The sequence below is a fragment of the Athene noctua genome, chromosome 6, assembly GCF_965140245.1.
Source record: "Athene noctua chromosome 6, bAthNoc1.hap1.1, whole genome shotgun sequence".
Taxonomy (NCBI): domain Eukaryota; kingdom Metazoa; phylum Chordata; class Aves; order Strigiformes; family Strigidae; genus Athene; species Athene noctua.
Window position 1 is genome coordinate 7,246,775 of NC_134042.1, and position 16,257 is coordinate 7,263,031.

At 45.6% G+C, this 16,257-nt stretch overlaps 1 protein-coding gene across 5 annotated transcripts in view; it reads left to right on the forward strand.

Moving 5' to 3' along the window:
• The first annotated feature begins 743 nt into the window (after window positions 1-743).
• Window positions 744-16,257, forward strand: part of TTC17 (tetratricopeptide repeat domain 17) — a 62,455-nt gene continuing 46,941 nt past the window's right edge. For 4 of the 5 annotated variants that reach the window (XM_074909391.1, XM_074909394.1, XM_074909395.1 and 1 more), the window contains exon 1: window positions 801-959. In XM_074909391.1, the coding sequence (XP_074765492.1) occupies window positions 801-959 (159 nt within the window). Of the gene's footprint in view, window positions 960-16,257 lie in introns of all 5 variants that reach the window. The other variant, XM_074909390.1, reaches the window with a different exon arrangement.

The window sequence follows — 16,257 nt, forward strand, 5'->3', positions numbered from 1 at the left end:
TTCTATTTAATGAGTTTGAGTTGCAGGCAAACTTCAGTGTTTAACAAGCTCTGGGAAGTCTGGTGTCCCCAAGCAGAATGTTTGCAGCTTGATTGCGAACTTAGGAAGGTTGAACAGACCAAAGTTTGCATCTTGCTCCGAACTGGGGAAACAAGCTCTTTACTCTTCACTAGAATAGGAAAGGACAAGTTGAGATTGTTCTGTGTGACTGAAAAGCTTCAAAAGGAATGAGCAGTGATGTGTTGTTTTTCAGAGCTAACTTCAACTGGCTCCTCAGGGAACTGGCACAAAGTGGGGACAGCCGCAGGTATGGTTCGGTTTCCTGAGGACAAGAAGTCTGTTTCCTCAAGCTGTCGCGGCAACCGTTTCTGCGTGCATTAAATAAAAAAAAAAATACTGTTTAATGAAAGCGTTCAGCGCAGCGCCATAGGCTGCTCTGTTGGCATGTAAAGTCAGCCTGCAGTTCCGAACAGCGGCTCTGCCATTACCGGTGGCTGCCTGAAGTGTAGAAACTCTCCGTTAACCGGCCTCGGGGACAGCGGTGCGGCAGCACGGAGCGCCCGCCGGTGCCTCGACTCCTGGCGCGGGCGCTGCCGCCGCCATCCACCCTCCCTCGCCGCGGACAAGCCGGAGGCGCGGACCCGCCCGGGAGAGCGACTCCGAGCCACGGTTTTACCGGCGGGGGCAGCGAGGCCGCCTGAGGGCCCGTCTCCTGCCCCCGCCCCGGCCCTTCCCCTCCCAAGATGCCGGCGGCGGCGGTTCCGGTTCCGGGTGGCGCGGGCAGGCCGGGATTGGGGAAGATGGCGGCGGCAGGAGCGCCCGGGCGGGGCGGCTTGGGGTGGGTGTGGGTCTTCTCCGGTTGGGCCCTGGGCTTGTGCTCGCTGCTGGCCTCGGGGACGCGGCCCGCCGCTGCCACCACGCACTGGGTGGTCACCGAGGATGGGAAGATCCAGCAGCAGGTGAGCGGCGCGGCGGCGGCGGGACGGGGCCCGTTGGCCCGGTGCGAAGCCCGAAAGGCGCTGCAGCCAGCCGGGAGGCGGCGGCGGGCGGCCCCAGCGCGGGGGGCGCCCCCGGCGAGCTGGCCCCGGTCGCGGAACGTGTTTGAGAGTCACCGGAGCGGCGGGGAGGAACGGCCGGGTCTGAGCGAGCCGAGGCCGTGCTTTAAGTGGCCCCGTGTTTCGGTCAGTGGCCTCTCTGGGAGCCGTCGGCTCCGCAGGCCGTGCTGCTGGCTAAGCGCGGAGCCGGGGTCGGTCCCGCCTTGGCCGCGGCAGCACCTGGACCCACGGAGCCCCCCCGGTGGGGTGCGGGGCCGTCCCCGGGGCGCCCCGCCGGCTCCCCCGCCGCGGCTGCCGCAACCCCCGTTGCGAATGAGTCTGCGATTTTTCACACACAGACACACACCCGTTGCTTTTCGGGCTTTCTGGACGTAAAAAAGACAAACGGTGCAGCAGCACCCGCGTGCCCAGTTCTGCCGTGATTTTGTGGGTTCAGTCGGAGCATCGTAGTGTAGTATCGCGCCGTGCCTCGTGGACCGAGCGGCTGAAGGAGTCGACGTGTGTTTCGGGTTTGGGTTTTTTCTCACTTGCTTTGCTCCCTCATTGTTGTAAGGGGAACAGCCCCAGAAATCCGCTTTTGTGTCCGCTCCGCTCTTGAGCAGAACTGCTGGATCGGTTTCCCTCTGGAGTGGAAAAGTTAATCGCTGTAGCAAGCAATGTGGCCTTCCCCCCCTGGAAAAGAAGTGTGGAGAGATGAGTTTCTGTTAACATCCCCTTCATTTTATGAGGTTTTTCGGTCGGGTGTCCTGTCAGAAAGCATTGGGGTCCCCGGGGAGGTGGGTGTTCTCTGCAGGAAGCCCCCGCTGTTCTCGGGCACTCCAGCTGTCTGCCTGGACCCAGGTACTCTCACCCTAGTTAATCATAAATTAATGAATGACAGCACTTCCAGAGCTAGCTCACCTCATTTTTTCCGCTTTATGTAGTGAGAGTATATGATAATGGTCTGGGAGCATCTCTGTGTGTACGTTAATTGTATATCATCAAATTTGGGTCAAGTGTTGGTTTTGATTATTCTATGAAAAGCATCTGTGACTTGAAAAAAAATAATTAGCTAATATGACTTAAAAATCTGATCAGCTAGATTCAGCACTGATTTTAAGAAACGACTTTTTATGTCTGTTAACTGATGGTACAGGTAGAAGCCTCCACTGTACCATTGCTATGCAGTAAGCTGTTCTATTACAGTTACCAATGCTTTTTAAGCAGGGGCATTCCCATGTTCCATGTATAAAGTTCTTGAGATCTGTAGTTGAAGTGATGAAATAATATCTGTGGAATAACTTCACTTGCCTGCATGGTCAAAATTAATCCATCCATTTCCAGCAACAAAACTCAAATTATAAATATGGTGTTACTTGGAATATGAGGACCCAGATTCTTCAGTAGCTGGTGCGTAGTGCTGTTTTTTTGTCATAAGATATATTTCAGTATTTGTTACTGTCATCCCACTGGCTCTTGTGAAAATCATACTTAAATTTGTGGTTATTGCCATCCCTATAACAACCTCTGAATTTCTTTTTTTTTTCCACTTGTTTGTATTTTGGGGAATGAGAAGAGTGTGCGCTTTCTAGAGCGAATTTGAATGTTGTTTTAAATACCAAAGTGTAACTGTGGCTTGGTAGTTAGCAGCAAAACCAACAGATAATCTCAGTTGTCCAGCAGCATTGTCCCGCTCTACACTGTCCTGGTGCAGCCTCACCTCAAGTACAGTGTGCCATTTCGGGCACCTCAGTATAAGGAGGACATCAAACTAGGTGGAGTGTGTCCAGAGGAGGGCAACCAAGATGGTGAAAGGTCTCAAGGGCAAGACTTATGAGGAGTGGCTGAGGTCACTTGGGTTTGTTCAGCTTGGAGAAGGCTGAGAGGTGACTTCATCGCAGTCTGCAACTTCCTCAAGGGGGGCAGCGGAGCAGGAGGTGCTGATCTCCTCTCTCTGGTGACCAGTGGTAGGACCCGAGGAAATGGAATGAAGCTGCGTCAGGGAAAGTTGAGGTTGGACATTAGGAAAAGACTCTTCACTGAGAGGGTGGTTGGTCACTGGAACAGGCTCCGCAGGGAAGTGGTCACAGCACCGAGCCTGTCACGGTTCAAGGAGCATCTGGAAAATGTTCTTACAGTCATGTGGTTTAGTTTTTGGTAGTCCTGCGAGGAGCAGGGAGTTGGACTTGGGTGTCTTTATGGTTCCCTTCCAACTTGAGATATTCTGTGATTCATTGGCAATGGGATGATTCATAACTGATTTATTAATTCATTGGTAGAACCACAATATTCCAAAATATTTGTTACCCTTCTGCTAACACCAAGACCAAAGTACTTAACAGGACATAGGCCTAAAATTTCCATCCAGAGCATCCCTTTGCTTAAATTTTTCAGAATGTTCTTTGTTAGGTTGATATTTATCATGAGAACTTGTATCTTTGCCAATAGGCTTAGCCATTCAGTCGTTCTTTACGGCTATTTTTACTTTGTGCATTTTCAGTGAGGCTTTTGTCCACATTTGTCTCAAACTCTGGCTGTGCAGCTTCTTGTGTTTCTCTGGGGCGTCTGGCGTTTCACCTTCTCGGTGTATGTAGAGCATTGCGTGTCATCAGCTTCTCTGCTGGTTCTAATTAACCTACTCTCGTTTTGTAGAAAAACATTGTCACATCAGGTTTTTCTGTAGTACTCCAGACTACTCTAGACTCCTTTGAACATCCAAGTATTGATCTATTGGGCTAGTTCTTGCTGCCTGTACAGCAGCCCAAGTTTGAATTTTGGAGCACCCTTACGTACTGAAAGACAGCTCTGTAAGTCAAGGCTGGTGTGTAGAATAAAACTCAGCTCTGTTGGTTCAAACTCAATAACCTAAGTAGCGTCACAGAGTAATGCTGCCTGCCCTCAGCTCAAAGCAGGGCCAACTAGATCCAGTTGCTGAGGGCCCTGCTGGGCTGAATTTTGTGTCCAGAAGTGGGGATTTGACAGCCTTGCTGGGTGCCTGTGGTCAGCTGCCTTCAGTGTGAATTTTTTTCATTTTTTCTAATTAGAATTTCCCATGTAGCAACAGACATACGATGCTTCTCACTGTCACACCTTGAGAAGAGCCTGGCTCTGTCTTCTCTATACCCTGCCTTTAGGAAGCTGAAAACAGCAGCAGTGTGCCCCTGCAGCTGAGCCAGCCTGCTTCTCTCAGCTGCTCTGTGTGTTACGTGCTCCAGGCCCCCCACCACCTCGGATGCGCTTTGCTGGCCTGAAAACAGGGGACAGAAAGCTGAAGCGGGTGGGTGGCTGGTGGAGGGGGATGATCACTCCCCCCTTGCTCCAGCCTTGCTGCTGTAGCCCAGGGTGCAGCTGGCCACCTCAGCTGCAAGGGTACATTGCTGGCTCAGTACCGTTTCCTCACCGTAGCCCAAACATCCTCTTCTGCAAAGCTGTTTTCAGTTCAGCTTCAGTCTTTCCTGCTGCATGGGGCTATTGCATCTGACACACCGGGTTTGCGCTTGCCATTGTTGACTTCGTGAGGGCCCTGGCAGCTAGTTTCTCCAGCTCCTTCTGTCACTGCAGCCCTACTTTACCCTATGGCCACCCCCACCCCACATTTGCAGAGGACACCAGGTTTGCTGAGTTTTTTTCCCTGTTGTTAGTAAAGACATTAAACAATGTTGGCTCCAGCATTGATCCCCGAGGGATGCTGCTGGTGATCAGCCTCTGTTGGACTTTGCACTGCTGATGGTAACGCTTCCAGCACAGCAGTTTCTAACTGGAAGTGGCTATTACTGTCTGGTGGCTAAGAGTGGTGATATTAATTAGCATTTCTATTATTTAATTTTAGAAATATTAGCATTCTCAGTCTGAAACGCATTTTTACAGATTGTCACCTTTTTACAGAGGAACAGGCTTGATCTTCACTTGGACTACCTCATTATCTGAATGAAGCCCATAAAATTAAGATGTGGGTGACCCAATTTGTGACCCAAACTTAGGTGGTAGTAAGACCCAGGTATTCTCCTCCTAGACGTGCCACGAGCCGTGGATGTTCAGATAAGCACCAGTGACTTCCCTGTAGCTTTTAGTTTGCTACTGTGGGCCTTGTTATCCTTGTTACCAAAGTGCACTATGGATGAGGAACTGAAAGCAGAAGTTACAGATCCTGGCCTATTTACAAAATATGATAGCTGGAATCTCAGGGAAGGACAGTGAGAGTATTTTATATTATTGCCCTAAAATCTCTGTTAGCTGTTTCTCCTTATAGTGCAGCAACAGTGTAAGCCTTTAATATGGGACTGCGTTCAGGTGAGATTGATTTTCCTGTGGCGTAAGACTGCTAGCAATACCTCGACTGAGACTTGAGCTGGAGTTCCTAGTGATATAACAACCTGACGGGGGTGGCAATATTAATGCAAACTGAACAATTTTCCATATATCAGCAAGCTCTCATCTAGTAAATGGAAGTGCTTGCTAAATAGTCTCTGCTGTTCCAGTTTGTAGTGAGCATTTCTGAATGATGAAACAAATTAATTCACAGCAGCGCATGTAACATTTCATTGTCTCAGCCATCAAGGGAAAAGCCATTAAGCTGTATCTTTTGCCCAAGTAGCCTGTTTTGAGGTCAAATACATCATTCTCTGGATCAGTTCATCTTCTCTTACTCCGGATCCACCTTCAGATGTGTGTTCCTGCAAAACCAGGGACTGAGTAATCATCGCTGAGTAACTGAGAGATTATATGTCCTCAATGCACGTGCTTATAAAAAGTCTTTTTATTTCACAACTGGCAGGATAAAGTTCAGGCTAATATATAACTGATTTTAGACAGTGCTTGTCTGCCAGTAGGGAAACTAGCCACTCTACAGAAGTATTAGTGTACTTCAAGAGAAAAGAAAAACTTGGTGTAAAGAGAGGACAGACAACTGACAGATTAAATGCAATGCAGGAAGGTTTCAGTAGTCATTCGTGGCTTTATTGGTGGGTACCAACTGCTGTCATCTCAGACCTGACATATCAGGGCTGAGGTAAGGTCTTTCTAAAGATCCCTTGATGGAGGTGATTACAGCCGAGCAAGCTGGCGGGGATTCAAAGGACTCCCTTTATGTGGGCTATGATAAACGCTGAAAAAGTTAGTTCTGAGTAGCTAAACTAAAAGGAGCAAAGAAACCTCCCAGGCAGATGGTCCAAAGCAGGACTGGGAAGTGTTGCCAGGGTCAGAGAGCCTCTGGCAAGGAATCTGAGTCAGCAAAAAGTTGTTATGTTTTTAATATGCTGTCGTGTGTTTTGAAGTTTGTTAGAGGTGACCTGGAGAAAAGAGTGAACGAGCAGTGCTGGTTAGCCTGTTCGGGGCTAAGAAAATGAGCCACTCCATAAACATGATATTTGAATTTCATGCAGTGCAGTAGTGTGCTTAATTCTGTCTTAGTACAAATAAAGAGGGGAGACGTTGCCTAACAGTTGTTCGTTTGGTTGTGGTTTTGAATGTGAGTGTGCCTCAAGTTGCAGCAAGGCAAGATGCTTCATGGATGGCGTTAAGAGTTAATGCATTCCTGTATCTATGATCTGACTGCATAAGCACGCTAACAGGTTGAGATGAGAACAGTGGTCCATACATTCAAGACTAAAGAAGAAGCCATCCAAAACTAAAGAAAGCTGAAAACCTAGTGCAGCCAAATAAAAAAAAAAATCTATTTGCTACTTTCAAAAGCATCTTCTGCAATATATTAAGCAGTTAGTACTATCTTGAAAATGACAGGTGGATGTTTGCTTTGCTCTTTCTCTAAAGGTTGGTTTGCTTGGCCACATGACCTCTTCTTGACAGAATTTCTTATCCTTCCAAGTCTGTTGTGTGCTAAACAAAAGGGAAAAAAAAAAAAGTGTTCATTCTTACTGAAGTGTGTAACGTAGCATGCCTTCACCAAAACAGTTGCCAGTGCCCTTTTCCGAGTGTGTGCAGAGACCTACCTAGGCTGGAGGTTGGTGTGAGTCTGCTGCAGTTCATCCTGTCATCCAGCCCTAGGGTGACAAGCTGAAGCATGGTGGTTTTGAAGCATAGGTCAGCTTGTCCCTAGGAAAAGGTAAACTTGCTGTTTTAAAACTTCTCTCTTGATCACCAAAAGACTGTACGATTTAGGCCTACTTCTAGTACAAAAAATAATATTTTTTAAAAAACCCTTCACTTTAAATTTTCTGCCTTTTCATAAGTAAATTTGAAAAGCTTGAACCTGAACATTTTGTGTAGTGAATGGTTGAGATGTTTAACGTCCTTGTCCCTGATGGGGTGCTGCTGACCTAAAACCACACTTCACTAACGCTGGGCTCTCAGGGGAGTGCAGCCTCTGTCCTTCTGTATTGCTGTGAAGGTCACAGCTAGAGCCAAATTCGATAAAAATAGGCCTTCTGGTAGGCTGTATGTGGAGTGCAGTCAGAAATGCAAATTTTTTGTTCTTTGGGGCAGTGGTGGTAGAGAAGTAGCTTTGCTGCTGAGTTGAGAACAGTGAAAAGATTTGCATCTGAGGTGGAGGAGCTAAGAGGCACATCCAAAGAGCTGCTGAAATACAGCTGTTGGTGCCCGTCCCCTCATGCCTGCCACAGTCTAGCAGGTAACCTTATGCCAGGTTTTAACTGCTGACAGCAAAGCTTCAATACAAAAATGTCTGGATTTAGCCCAGCATAGTAATATATGCTGAGGTGGTTCAGTTTGTAAGTCCAGAAGGCCCCAGCAGTGGCTCTGACCGTGTGTAGGCACTGTGTCCTTCTCGCTCTTCCCTCTCCTGGTGTTTCCATACAGCCTTGTCCTCCTGGCACAGGGTGAGTCTCAGGTCCCATTTCTCTTAACATCCTCACACTTTGATTTCCTGGCCTCTCATCCTGTTTCCCATCACTTTTAATGTCAGGGTAGCACAAACTGACAAGATCATACTAATCAAGTGTTCAGAGCGGATTATTCTGTGGTGAACGCTGCGCTTGGTGCCCAGCATGTCTTCTCCATATTGTGAGTTTCACAGCAAAAGGATAGCCTGGAAGTGACCCAAGCACATGTTTGCATGAAGGCCCCATCAGAGCCCGAAAGAGCAAACTCAGCGAGACTGTGAAATCCACTGTTATTTCATGTGGCTGAACTTCTTTTTTTTTTTTTTTCCTTTAAACCTGAATCCCTACCTGTTACTACCCAGTTAGGAAATAAGACGTGTGCTATAAATCTCTTAAAATACACCACTGGATAAAGTCATTTCCCTTAAAGTTTAACCAAAAAACCCAGTGGGTTGTCTGCTATTCATTTGCTGAAGAAATTACTGCTGAGGCTTAACTTTTTTTTAGGTATCTTGTAAGTTATTTTTCACAGTGAGAACAATTGGCCACTGGAATAATCTCCCCAGGGAGGTGGTGGATTCTCCAACATAGGACACTTAAGATTAGCTGGACAGGGTGTTGGGCCATCTTGTCTAGACTGTGCTTTTGCCAAGAAGGGTTGGACCGGATGATCCTTGAGGTCCCTTCCAACCTGGTATTCATAGAATCATAGAATGGTTTGGGTTGGAAGGGACCTTAAAGATCATCTAGTTTCAACCCCCTGCTGTGGGCAGGGACACCTTCCACTAGCCCAGGTTGCCCAAAGCCCCGTCCAACCTGGCCTTGAACCCTTCCAGGGAGGGGGCAGCCACAGCTTCTCTGGGCAGCCTATGCTAGGGCCTCACCGCCCTCACAGGGAAGAATGTCTTCCTTATATCTAATCTGAATCTACCATTTTTCAGTTTAAAACCATTACCCCTCATCCTATCCCTACACCCCTGATCAAGAGTCCCTCCCCACCTTTCATGTAGCCCCTCTAAGTACTGGGAGGCCTCTCTAAGGTCTCCCTGGATCTGGGCTGAAAAACCCCGAACTCTCTGAGCCTGTCCTCACAGGGGAGGTGTTCCAGCCCCCTGAACATCTTTGTATTCTATGATTCTAATTAGTATTTTTCTTTTTCTCTACTTTCAACATGAGAACGCAGAATTTTTAGGATTAGGCAGTGAGCAGGCAGCAGGAACCAGTCTGCCTTTACAAAAACAAGTACGTGTTCATTACAGACATACATGAGTTGATCTGAGTCGAGCTGGCATCTGCTTTGCTGCTGTAGAATATAAACCTGAACTAGAATATACATGTTAGAAATTTCTTTTGTACCCTTAAGTATGACTAACACCATATTGCAGACAAGTGGTGTTACACATAAAGTCTTGTTTTCCTTTGATGTATTTAGATCTGTTATCTACAATAATCATAGCCAGTGCGCTCTTTGGAAGTGATCTCTGTTGAGCAGACCTATTCAATAATACTGCAACTTTGTTAGCTTTTATGTTTGAAGTGCTACAAGTGTTTAAAATTTCTGTTTTCCCTGTAGTGCAGCTACTCTTAATATCCAAACACCTAACACTGTTTGTTAACAGATTCTGCGGCTGTAAGCTTTGAGACGGCTCAATGCTTATTATAAAAACTAATTTCAACATTATTTTTCTGTGTGAATTTTTCAGTGACGTTGCTTGGAACAAACAAGTACCTTCTGACACTCACTGCTCATCATTTGTTTAAGCCAAAGCATATATTTTCCAGTTTTCTAGCTTGTCTTGCACCAAAACGTGTACAGAATTTTTTGTGGCTTTTTCAGAAATGCCATGGTAGCATCATGTTGGAGTGGTGAGTATCAAGACAGCAAGAATATACCAAAAGGCAAGCATCAGTTTTTAGATCCTTTGCTCCCGATTGAAACTGCAAGGAGTTTCAGCCTATTTGAGTGGGAATTGCCTTCACAAGTACAGTGACAAAAGATCCACTGTCTGTAAAACAAGCCTATAAAACACGTACAAGGAGCCCGCTTTGCTGTATACCATCGTTTGATGTAGGATTTTTTTCCAGCTTGTTTCTGTCTTAATATGCCTTCTGCGTGTAGTAGACGCTTTTAGGATGTGCAGAGGCACTAACAGCTATTCTGATTTTAGTGTTCCTGTGCCTCAGTTAACAGTGGGATTTCCACCATACTTTAAAAAAAGCCTTACCTAAAAATAGTTGACTGAGGCATTCATTGACCCTCATTTTAAAAACTTACTTCCTGGTGCAATATAACTGGATTGTGGAGAAAAATACACTGGAAGTGTGGCAGGTTGACCCTGGCTGGATGCCAGGTGCTTGCCAAAGCTGCTCTATCACTCTCCTCCTCAGCTGGATAGAGGAGAGAGAATATAACAAAACACTCATGAGTTGAGGTAAGGACAGGGAAATCACTCAGCAATTACTGTCATGGGTAAAATAGACTTGACTTGGGAAAAGAAACTTAATTTACTGCCAGCCAAATCAGTGTAGGGTAATGAGAGATAAAAGCTAAATCTTGAAACACCTTTGCCTCACCCCTCCCTTATTCCTGGGTTCAGCTTTGTTCCCAGTTTCTCTGCCCCCTCTCTCCCAGTGGTGGGGGGGGGGGCAGGGGATGGGGGTTGTGGTCAGTTCATCACCCGTTGTCTCTGTCACTCCTTCCTCCTCGGGGGGAGGACTCCTCACATTCCTCCCCTGCTCCAGCATGGGGTCCCGCCCATGGGAGACAGTCCTCCATGAACTTCTCAGCATGATTCCTCCCCACGGGCTGCCGTTCCTCACAAACTGCCCCAGCGTGGGTCCCTTCCAGGGGTTCCGTCCTTCAGGCACAGGCTGCCCCAGCGTGGGTCCCCCGTGGGGTCACAAGTGCTGCCAGCAAACCTGCTCCAGTGTGGGCTCCTCTCCACGGGGCCACAGCTCCTGCCAGGAGCCTGCTCCAGCGTGGGATTCCCACGGGGTCACAGCCTCCTTCGGACACCCGCCTGCTCCAGCGTGGGATCCTCCCTGGGCTGCAGGTGGGCATCTGCTCCCCCGTGGGCCTCCATGGGTGCAGGGCACAGCTGCCTCACCACGGGCTGCATCACGGGCTGCAGGGGAGACTCTGCTCCGGTGCCTGGAGCACCTCTTCCCCCTTCTTCACTGTCCTGGGTGTCTGCAGGGTTGTCACTCTGCTCTCCTGGCTAAGTTGCCCTCCCAGGTTTTTTTTTCCTTTCTTAAATATGTTAACCCAGAGGTGCTACCACCATCACTGATGGGCTCAGCCTTGCCCAGCAGTGGGTCTGTCTTAGAGCCAGCTCTGTTGGACATGGGGGAAGCTCCTGGCACCTTCTCACAGAAGCCACCCCTGTGGCCCCCTGCTACCAAAACCTTGCCATGCAAACCTTACAATTCTAATTATTCAGAGACTTTGATACATGCAGGTAACACAAGAGACTCTAAAACTTCACGATTTGTTTCAACTTCAGTGACTTTTTTTTTTGCTACACAAATTCTGTGTGTTTCTTGCTGAATCAGGTTCTTAGTGTACTTTGTGACAGTGAATAAATTTGAACTGTGCTTTATAAAGAAACTTTCACCTTTGGGCACAGTTGAACAGAGAACGCTTATTCTAAGAGTGGATTTACTGGCAGGCTTTCTGCAGTGGAGCTATAGTAGCCGTCAGAGGTTCAAGGAAAGCTTTTCAGCACCATTTTTTTTCCTGTTTACTGTGTTTGAATTATAGTCAGATTCTTGCATTTAAAGCACTTCATCTTGAATGTCACCGTTTCAGCACTTTGGAGGAGGAGTAAATGAACATGGTAGTTTGCCATTAGCCTAACTCTTTGAGTTAAAAATCAGTAAGTTGGAACAAGCATCTGTTCTGGCACAGGAGTCTCTGCCCTCCTCACCACGAGGCTCTAGGTGGTCTGCAGGTTGGCATCTGTTCCGTTTCATCCCAGCAGAGACTTGTGGGGAGTTGTTTACATTTTGCAAAAGATCAGCTACATCACAGTATCTGTTTTGTTTTTCACTTGTCTGACTCCCCTAATGAGACAATGAGGCACAACAGATTTTGCATGAAGGGGTGAAGAATCTGTAGTACAGCAGGCCACTGTCCTATATCACATAAAAGCAAAGCTACCATTTCTAATGCAATTTGGATTTATGGTAACATCCTCAGCTCCTGCCTTAAATGTGAAAGGAAGCATCAAATGTGAAGAGATTTTTAACACTGGGGCACGGGTGGTGGCGGTGTTTGGGGAGGAATGTGTATCTGCAGCTTCCTGTGTGGCAGGGAAGAAAGTATAACACACTGAAGTGAGACCAAGTCCTGCCTGGCATTTGATTCAATCCTAAAGTTAAAAGAAGAATCAGAGAACAATTGCAGCTGTAACAATTGAAATAAAACATGACATATTTTGGAATACCCTGCCCTCTAATAAAGTTCTAAGTGTTGAAGTCAGACCTATACTAGTTGCCAGAGCAAAGTTTTGTTCTGTTTTCCTTACTAGGTAGTTGTTTAAAAACTGACATTAAATGCAAACACTGTACTGCACACATCCTCAGCAGTGCTCAGAACAAATACAAACTTATAATCATTCCAGTGGTCCCAGGACTGTATGGTCAGCAAGTCTGGTGAAGCTTTAGTAAGACAGGGGCCACATACACCCTTTCTTTCACAGCAGGAGGCTTTCAGTACACAATTATTTACAAATACCTGAGCTGTCATAAAAGAGGGGAGCTATGACTATGAGCTAGTAAATACATACCATTTGTATCATAAGAGCATATCCAGTTGTGGCTGTAATGTGCTCTTTCCTCACGATGATCCAGTACCATTCATGCTGCTTACTTTCTCTAATGGATGCCATGAAGAAGTAGTTCAACTACAGAGGCAACAGACATAAAGAAATAAGTTGATATTTAATGCAGAACTTCTGTGGTGGAACCAATGTCCTCGTGTTTTGTTTTAGATACTTTCATGAAACTGGAGGCATTTCCACAACCAGATCAGTCTGTGAGTGACTATTAAATACAGACGGAGTGTCTGTAAGAGCACAAGCATGACGTGAGACTGAATGAAACCAGTATCTTCTAAGATCTACCTGGAGTCTTTAGAGTATTTTTCTTGTGGGAAGGAAGAGGTGTGTAGTCCAGAACACTTTCCAGGTACCCATCAAATAGATTTTATTTGGACTCTTGTAGGTCTGACTAAAGAATTACTTGACGAGAGAGGGCTCTTCCAAATCTTCAGTGTGTGTTGTCTCTTTGAATTTTTCTAATCAGCAGCCCAGCATGTCTTATGTTTTTATTCAGGGTATAATTTTCTGGGGTTTGGGATATGACTGCACTGGAAAGCAGGAAGATTCTCAGTGACACTCGAGCACAAGCAGCACCAGCAGCAAGGATGGGGCAAAGTGTGAGCACCCAGGGGGGGAACCCTGCAGGGCTCTGATTTCAGCCCGTGCTGCTGCCCACTTATCTTTAGAACTGCTGCTACTATTACCTCTGCGGGTTATGCAGATATTATATGTTTATTTACTACCCGCTCGCTGTGCTAAGCTCTTCATCAGGTGGCATTACTGCCCTCGATGGCAAATGCGGTATTGGTGCTCTTCACAGCTGAGCAGGTCAGCATTGTCTTTTTCCAGCTGTAGAAACAGCTGGCACTGTAAAAGAAAGCCAATTTGATCAGGGGGAGAGATGTTGTAAAAAAGTGGGTAACGAACCAGAAGTCTTGACAGTATTGCTGTCTGGATCTGAGAGGACCAGGTTGCAGTTTGAGACCCACGTGGCTGTCGTTACAGAGGGGGGTGATGAAGTGCTCACCTGAGGCCAATTCAGACTAGCCTGCCCATCTGGCTGCAAACTAATTGTTTAATCTTTTAAGTTACTTTTCAGCTGAATTGGCTGGCCTGTTTCTAGTGGAGCCGTAAGATTGCAGGTAGTAAGAAAAGAGAGGATTTCCCTGCTGGGCATCAGGGTGATTTTTTGAATCAATCTAAGCAGATCAGGAAATTGCACTTTAAATTCTATGAAATTCTTAAGTTCGAGCACCATCATCCTCCAGACTGATACCTGTTGAGTGCCAAGTTGGCATTATTTTCCTCATTTGCAGCCATGATACCATAAGATCTCCTGTGGTTTTCAATTAAGAATCCAGTTTCCTTTGTGTCGTATAGCATTTTTTTTCAGATCTGAATGCTTTTTATTTCCTCAGTTATCATTTTGTAATGCCTTCATACTCTAAAGGTATGAACTAAAGAGTATGAGAACTGGTATGTATTTTACATGACACAGTATATTTTACAAGCTGCCAAAAGTACTCTGAACGCAGTGGGTGTGCTGGGTCAAGTTTTCTCTGCAAACCTTGCACGATTGTCTGGTGTAGCTGCTTAGTTTTTCCATTCAAATTATCTTTGAAATTATTGCACCTAAAATGGATTTTTATTTTTAGGAGGTAATAATAGTCTTTGATAATTTCTTGCAGTGGAAGTCTTGAACTTTCAGAGTCAGAAATGATCAGATGTAAATAAATATAAGGTTGGATTTTACTCGTAAAGTTTTGGTTTTAGAGTTTTTTGTTTACACACCGCATTGGTCTTAAAGTGATAATGACTGCTACGTTTATTTAATAATAATAACCTTCTATTAGGTTGAAGGGTTTTGCTATTATTAGAAAGTGCTTATTTGCTGATTACAAACTGAGGTCAGATCTGGAAGTGAAAATCTGAAGACTAAAGAAATATATCATGCATGCTGCTTAACTTGAGATGATTTCCTGTTGGACTGACGTAACTTTACAAACAAATTCAGCAACGTTGTAGTTGTCACTTTGATTTCTGCTGCCAGGTAATAGTTGATAGGAGTTTGGTTCTTGTTGCATTGTTTTTCTGTCAACACGCCGATGCTGGATTGGTAACATACCGCTCCAAATTCCCAAATGCTAAATTCAGACCTCACACTCCTGAGACTTTTATTGAAAGTTAAAACCAGAAGCTGTCCCTGGATATCATTCTGCTTCTGAGTGAGCGATAAGCCGAGATCCTTCATCTTTCAGAATAAGACTTTCTAAACGGTGATGCCTACATAACTTCCTGCAAGCAATCGCTCCCCAGATGCAGTTTGTCACTGAAAGTGGAGCTCATAGTTGACTTTGCTCCCCGTGATTGTGTAGTATCATGCCAGCAGCCTTTAGATGTCAGAGGAACAGTGTTGTTTTTGAATGGGTGATCAAGTGCTTTAAACACAGTAAAACTTTCCCTTGTTTTCTTTGCAAATTCATCTCTCATAAGCTTGCACATACCATGGTAGTTTCTCTAGCAAATGAGGCATGAATAGGTGCTACATGCAGTGCATGACTCTAGTTTTGTGTGCAACCAGTTCAAAGTGAGGTGGGGCCCAAAGGAGGAAATATGAAATACGACTAAGTAGTACTTCAGCTAACAACATCATTAGGTTTTTTTGAAACAGTATTTTCTGTGCTTCTCTGGATCGTTGCAGATACTTGCTCACCCTTTATTGGCAACAGTTAAATCCATAATCTCCACATTCATAGGGTAAAAATTAACTGGTGGCAGTAGCACCTATTCTTTTCTATTCTACTGGTGATGTAAGAAAATTAATTTGCTCAGGCAGAAAATGTTATATGTAGGTAGCCACACACCAGAATGGCTCCATGCTAAAAGAAGCAGTTCAGCTTTTGATACTTAGCTAAATTTAGCCAAAACCACCATTAGAGTTTTTTTGAGGGGGGAGATAAAAGGAACAAATGTTTTCATCTTAGAGGATAGGATCAATGCTCAGTAGGAAGGCTTGCAAAGAATGTAGACTTCACAGTCAGTCTAAAGAAAGTAGATTTGAGCTTCTCATCTGTCTCACAGCCAAGAAAACATGGCCCAAGGATTAATCAAGATACATTAAATATTAAAATGACCAGGAACCTTGCTGTTGTCCTGTCGAAGTTCTCTGCAGTAAGAGAGAGTCCCAGAAATGAGTCCAAGTTGTTTGGAAAGTTGACAAAAAAATGAAGAGCAGGAGGTTCTCCTGCACATGTATATATGGCAGACTTTTCTAGTAAATTGTGATGTCACCAAGTTTGGACAGACATCATGGGGGTGGACATCCCACGTGGAGATATCAGCGCTAACAGCCAGGTAGTGCTTACATCTTTATGCAGTAGCTAGTTCCATATCCTGAAAGCATTTAAGGAAACTGAGCAGATCCAGGAATATCTTAGTGTAGACCATCTACCTCAACAGTCATTATGTTAAAATGTGAGAGCTTGCTGTCCTTGTCACCTTTTGTCCTTTCATCCTGCCATCACATACTCCTGTCCATTTCCTTGCTTCTGTTCTCATACTGAATCCTCCGTGAGCTAATTTCGAGTACTAGTTCGGATAAAGCAC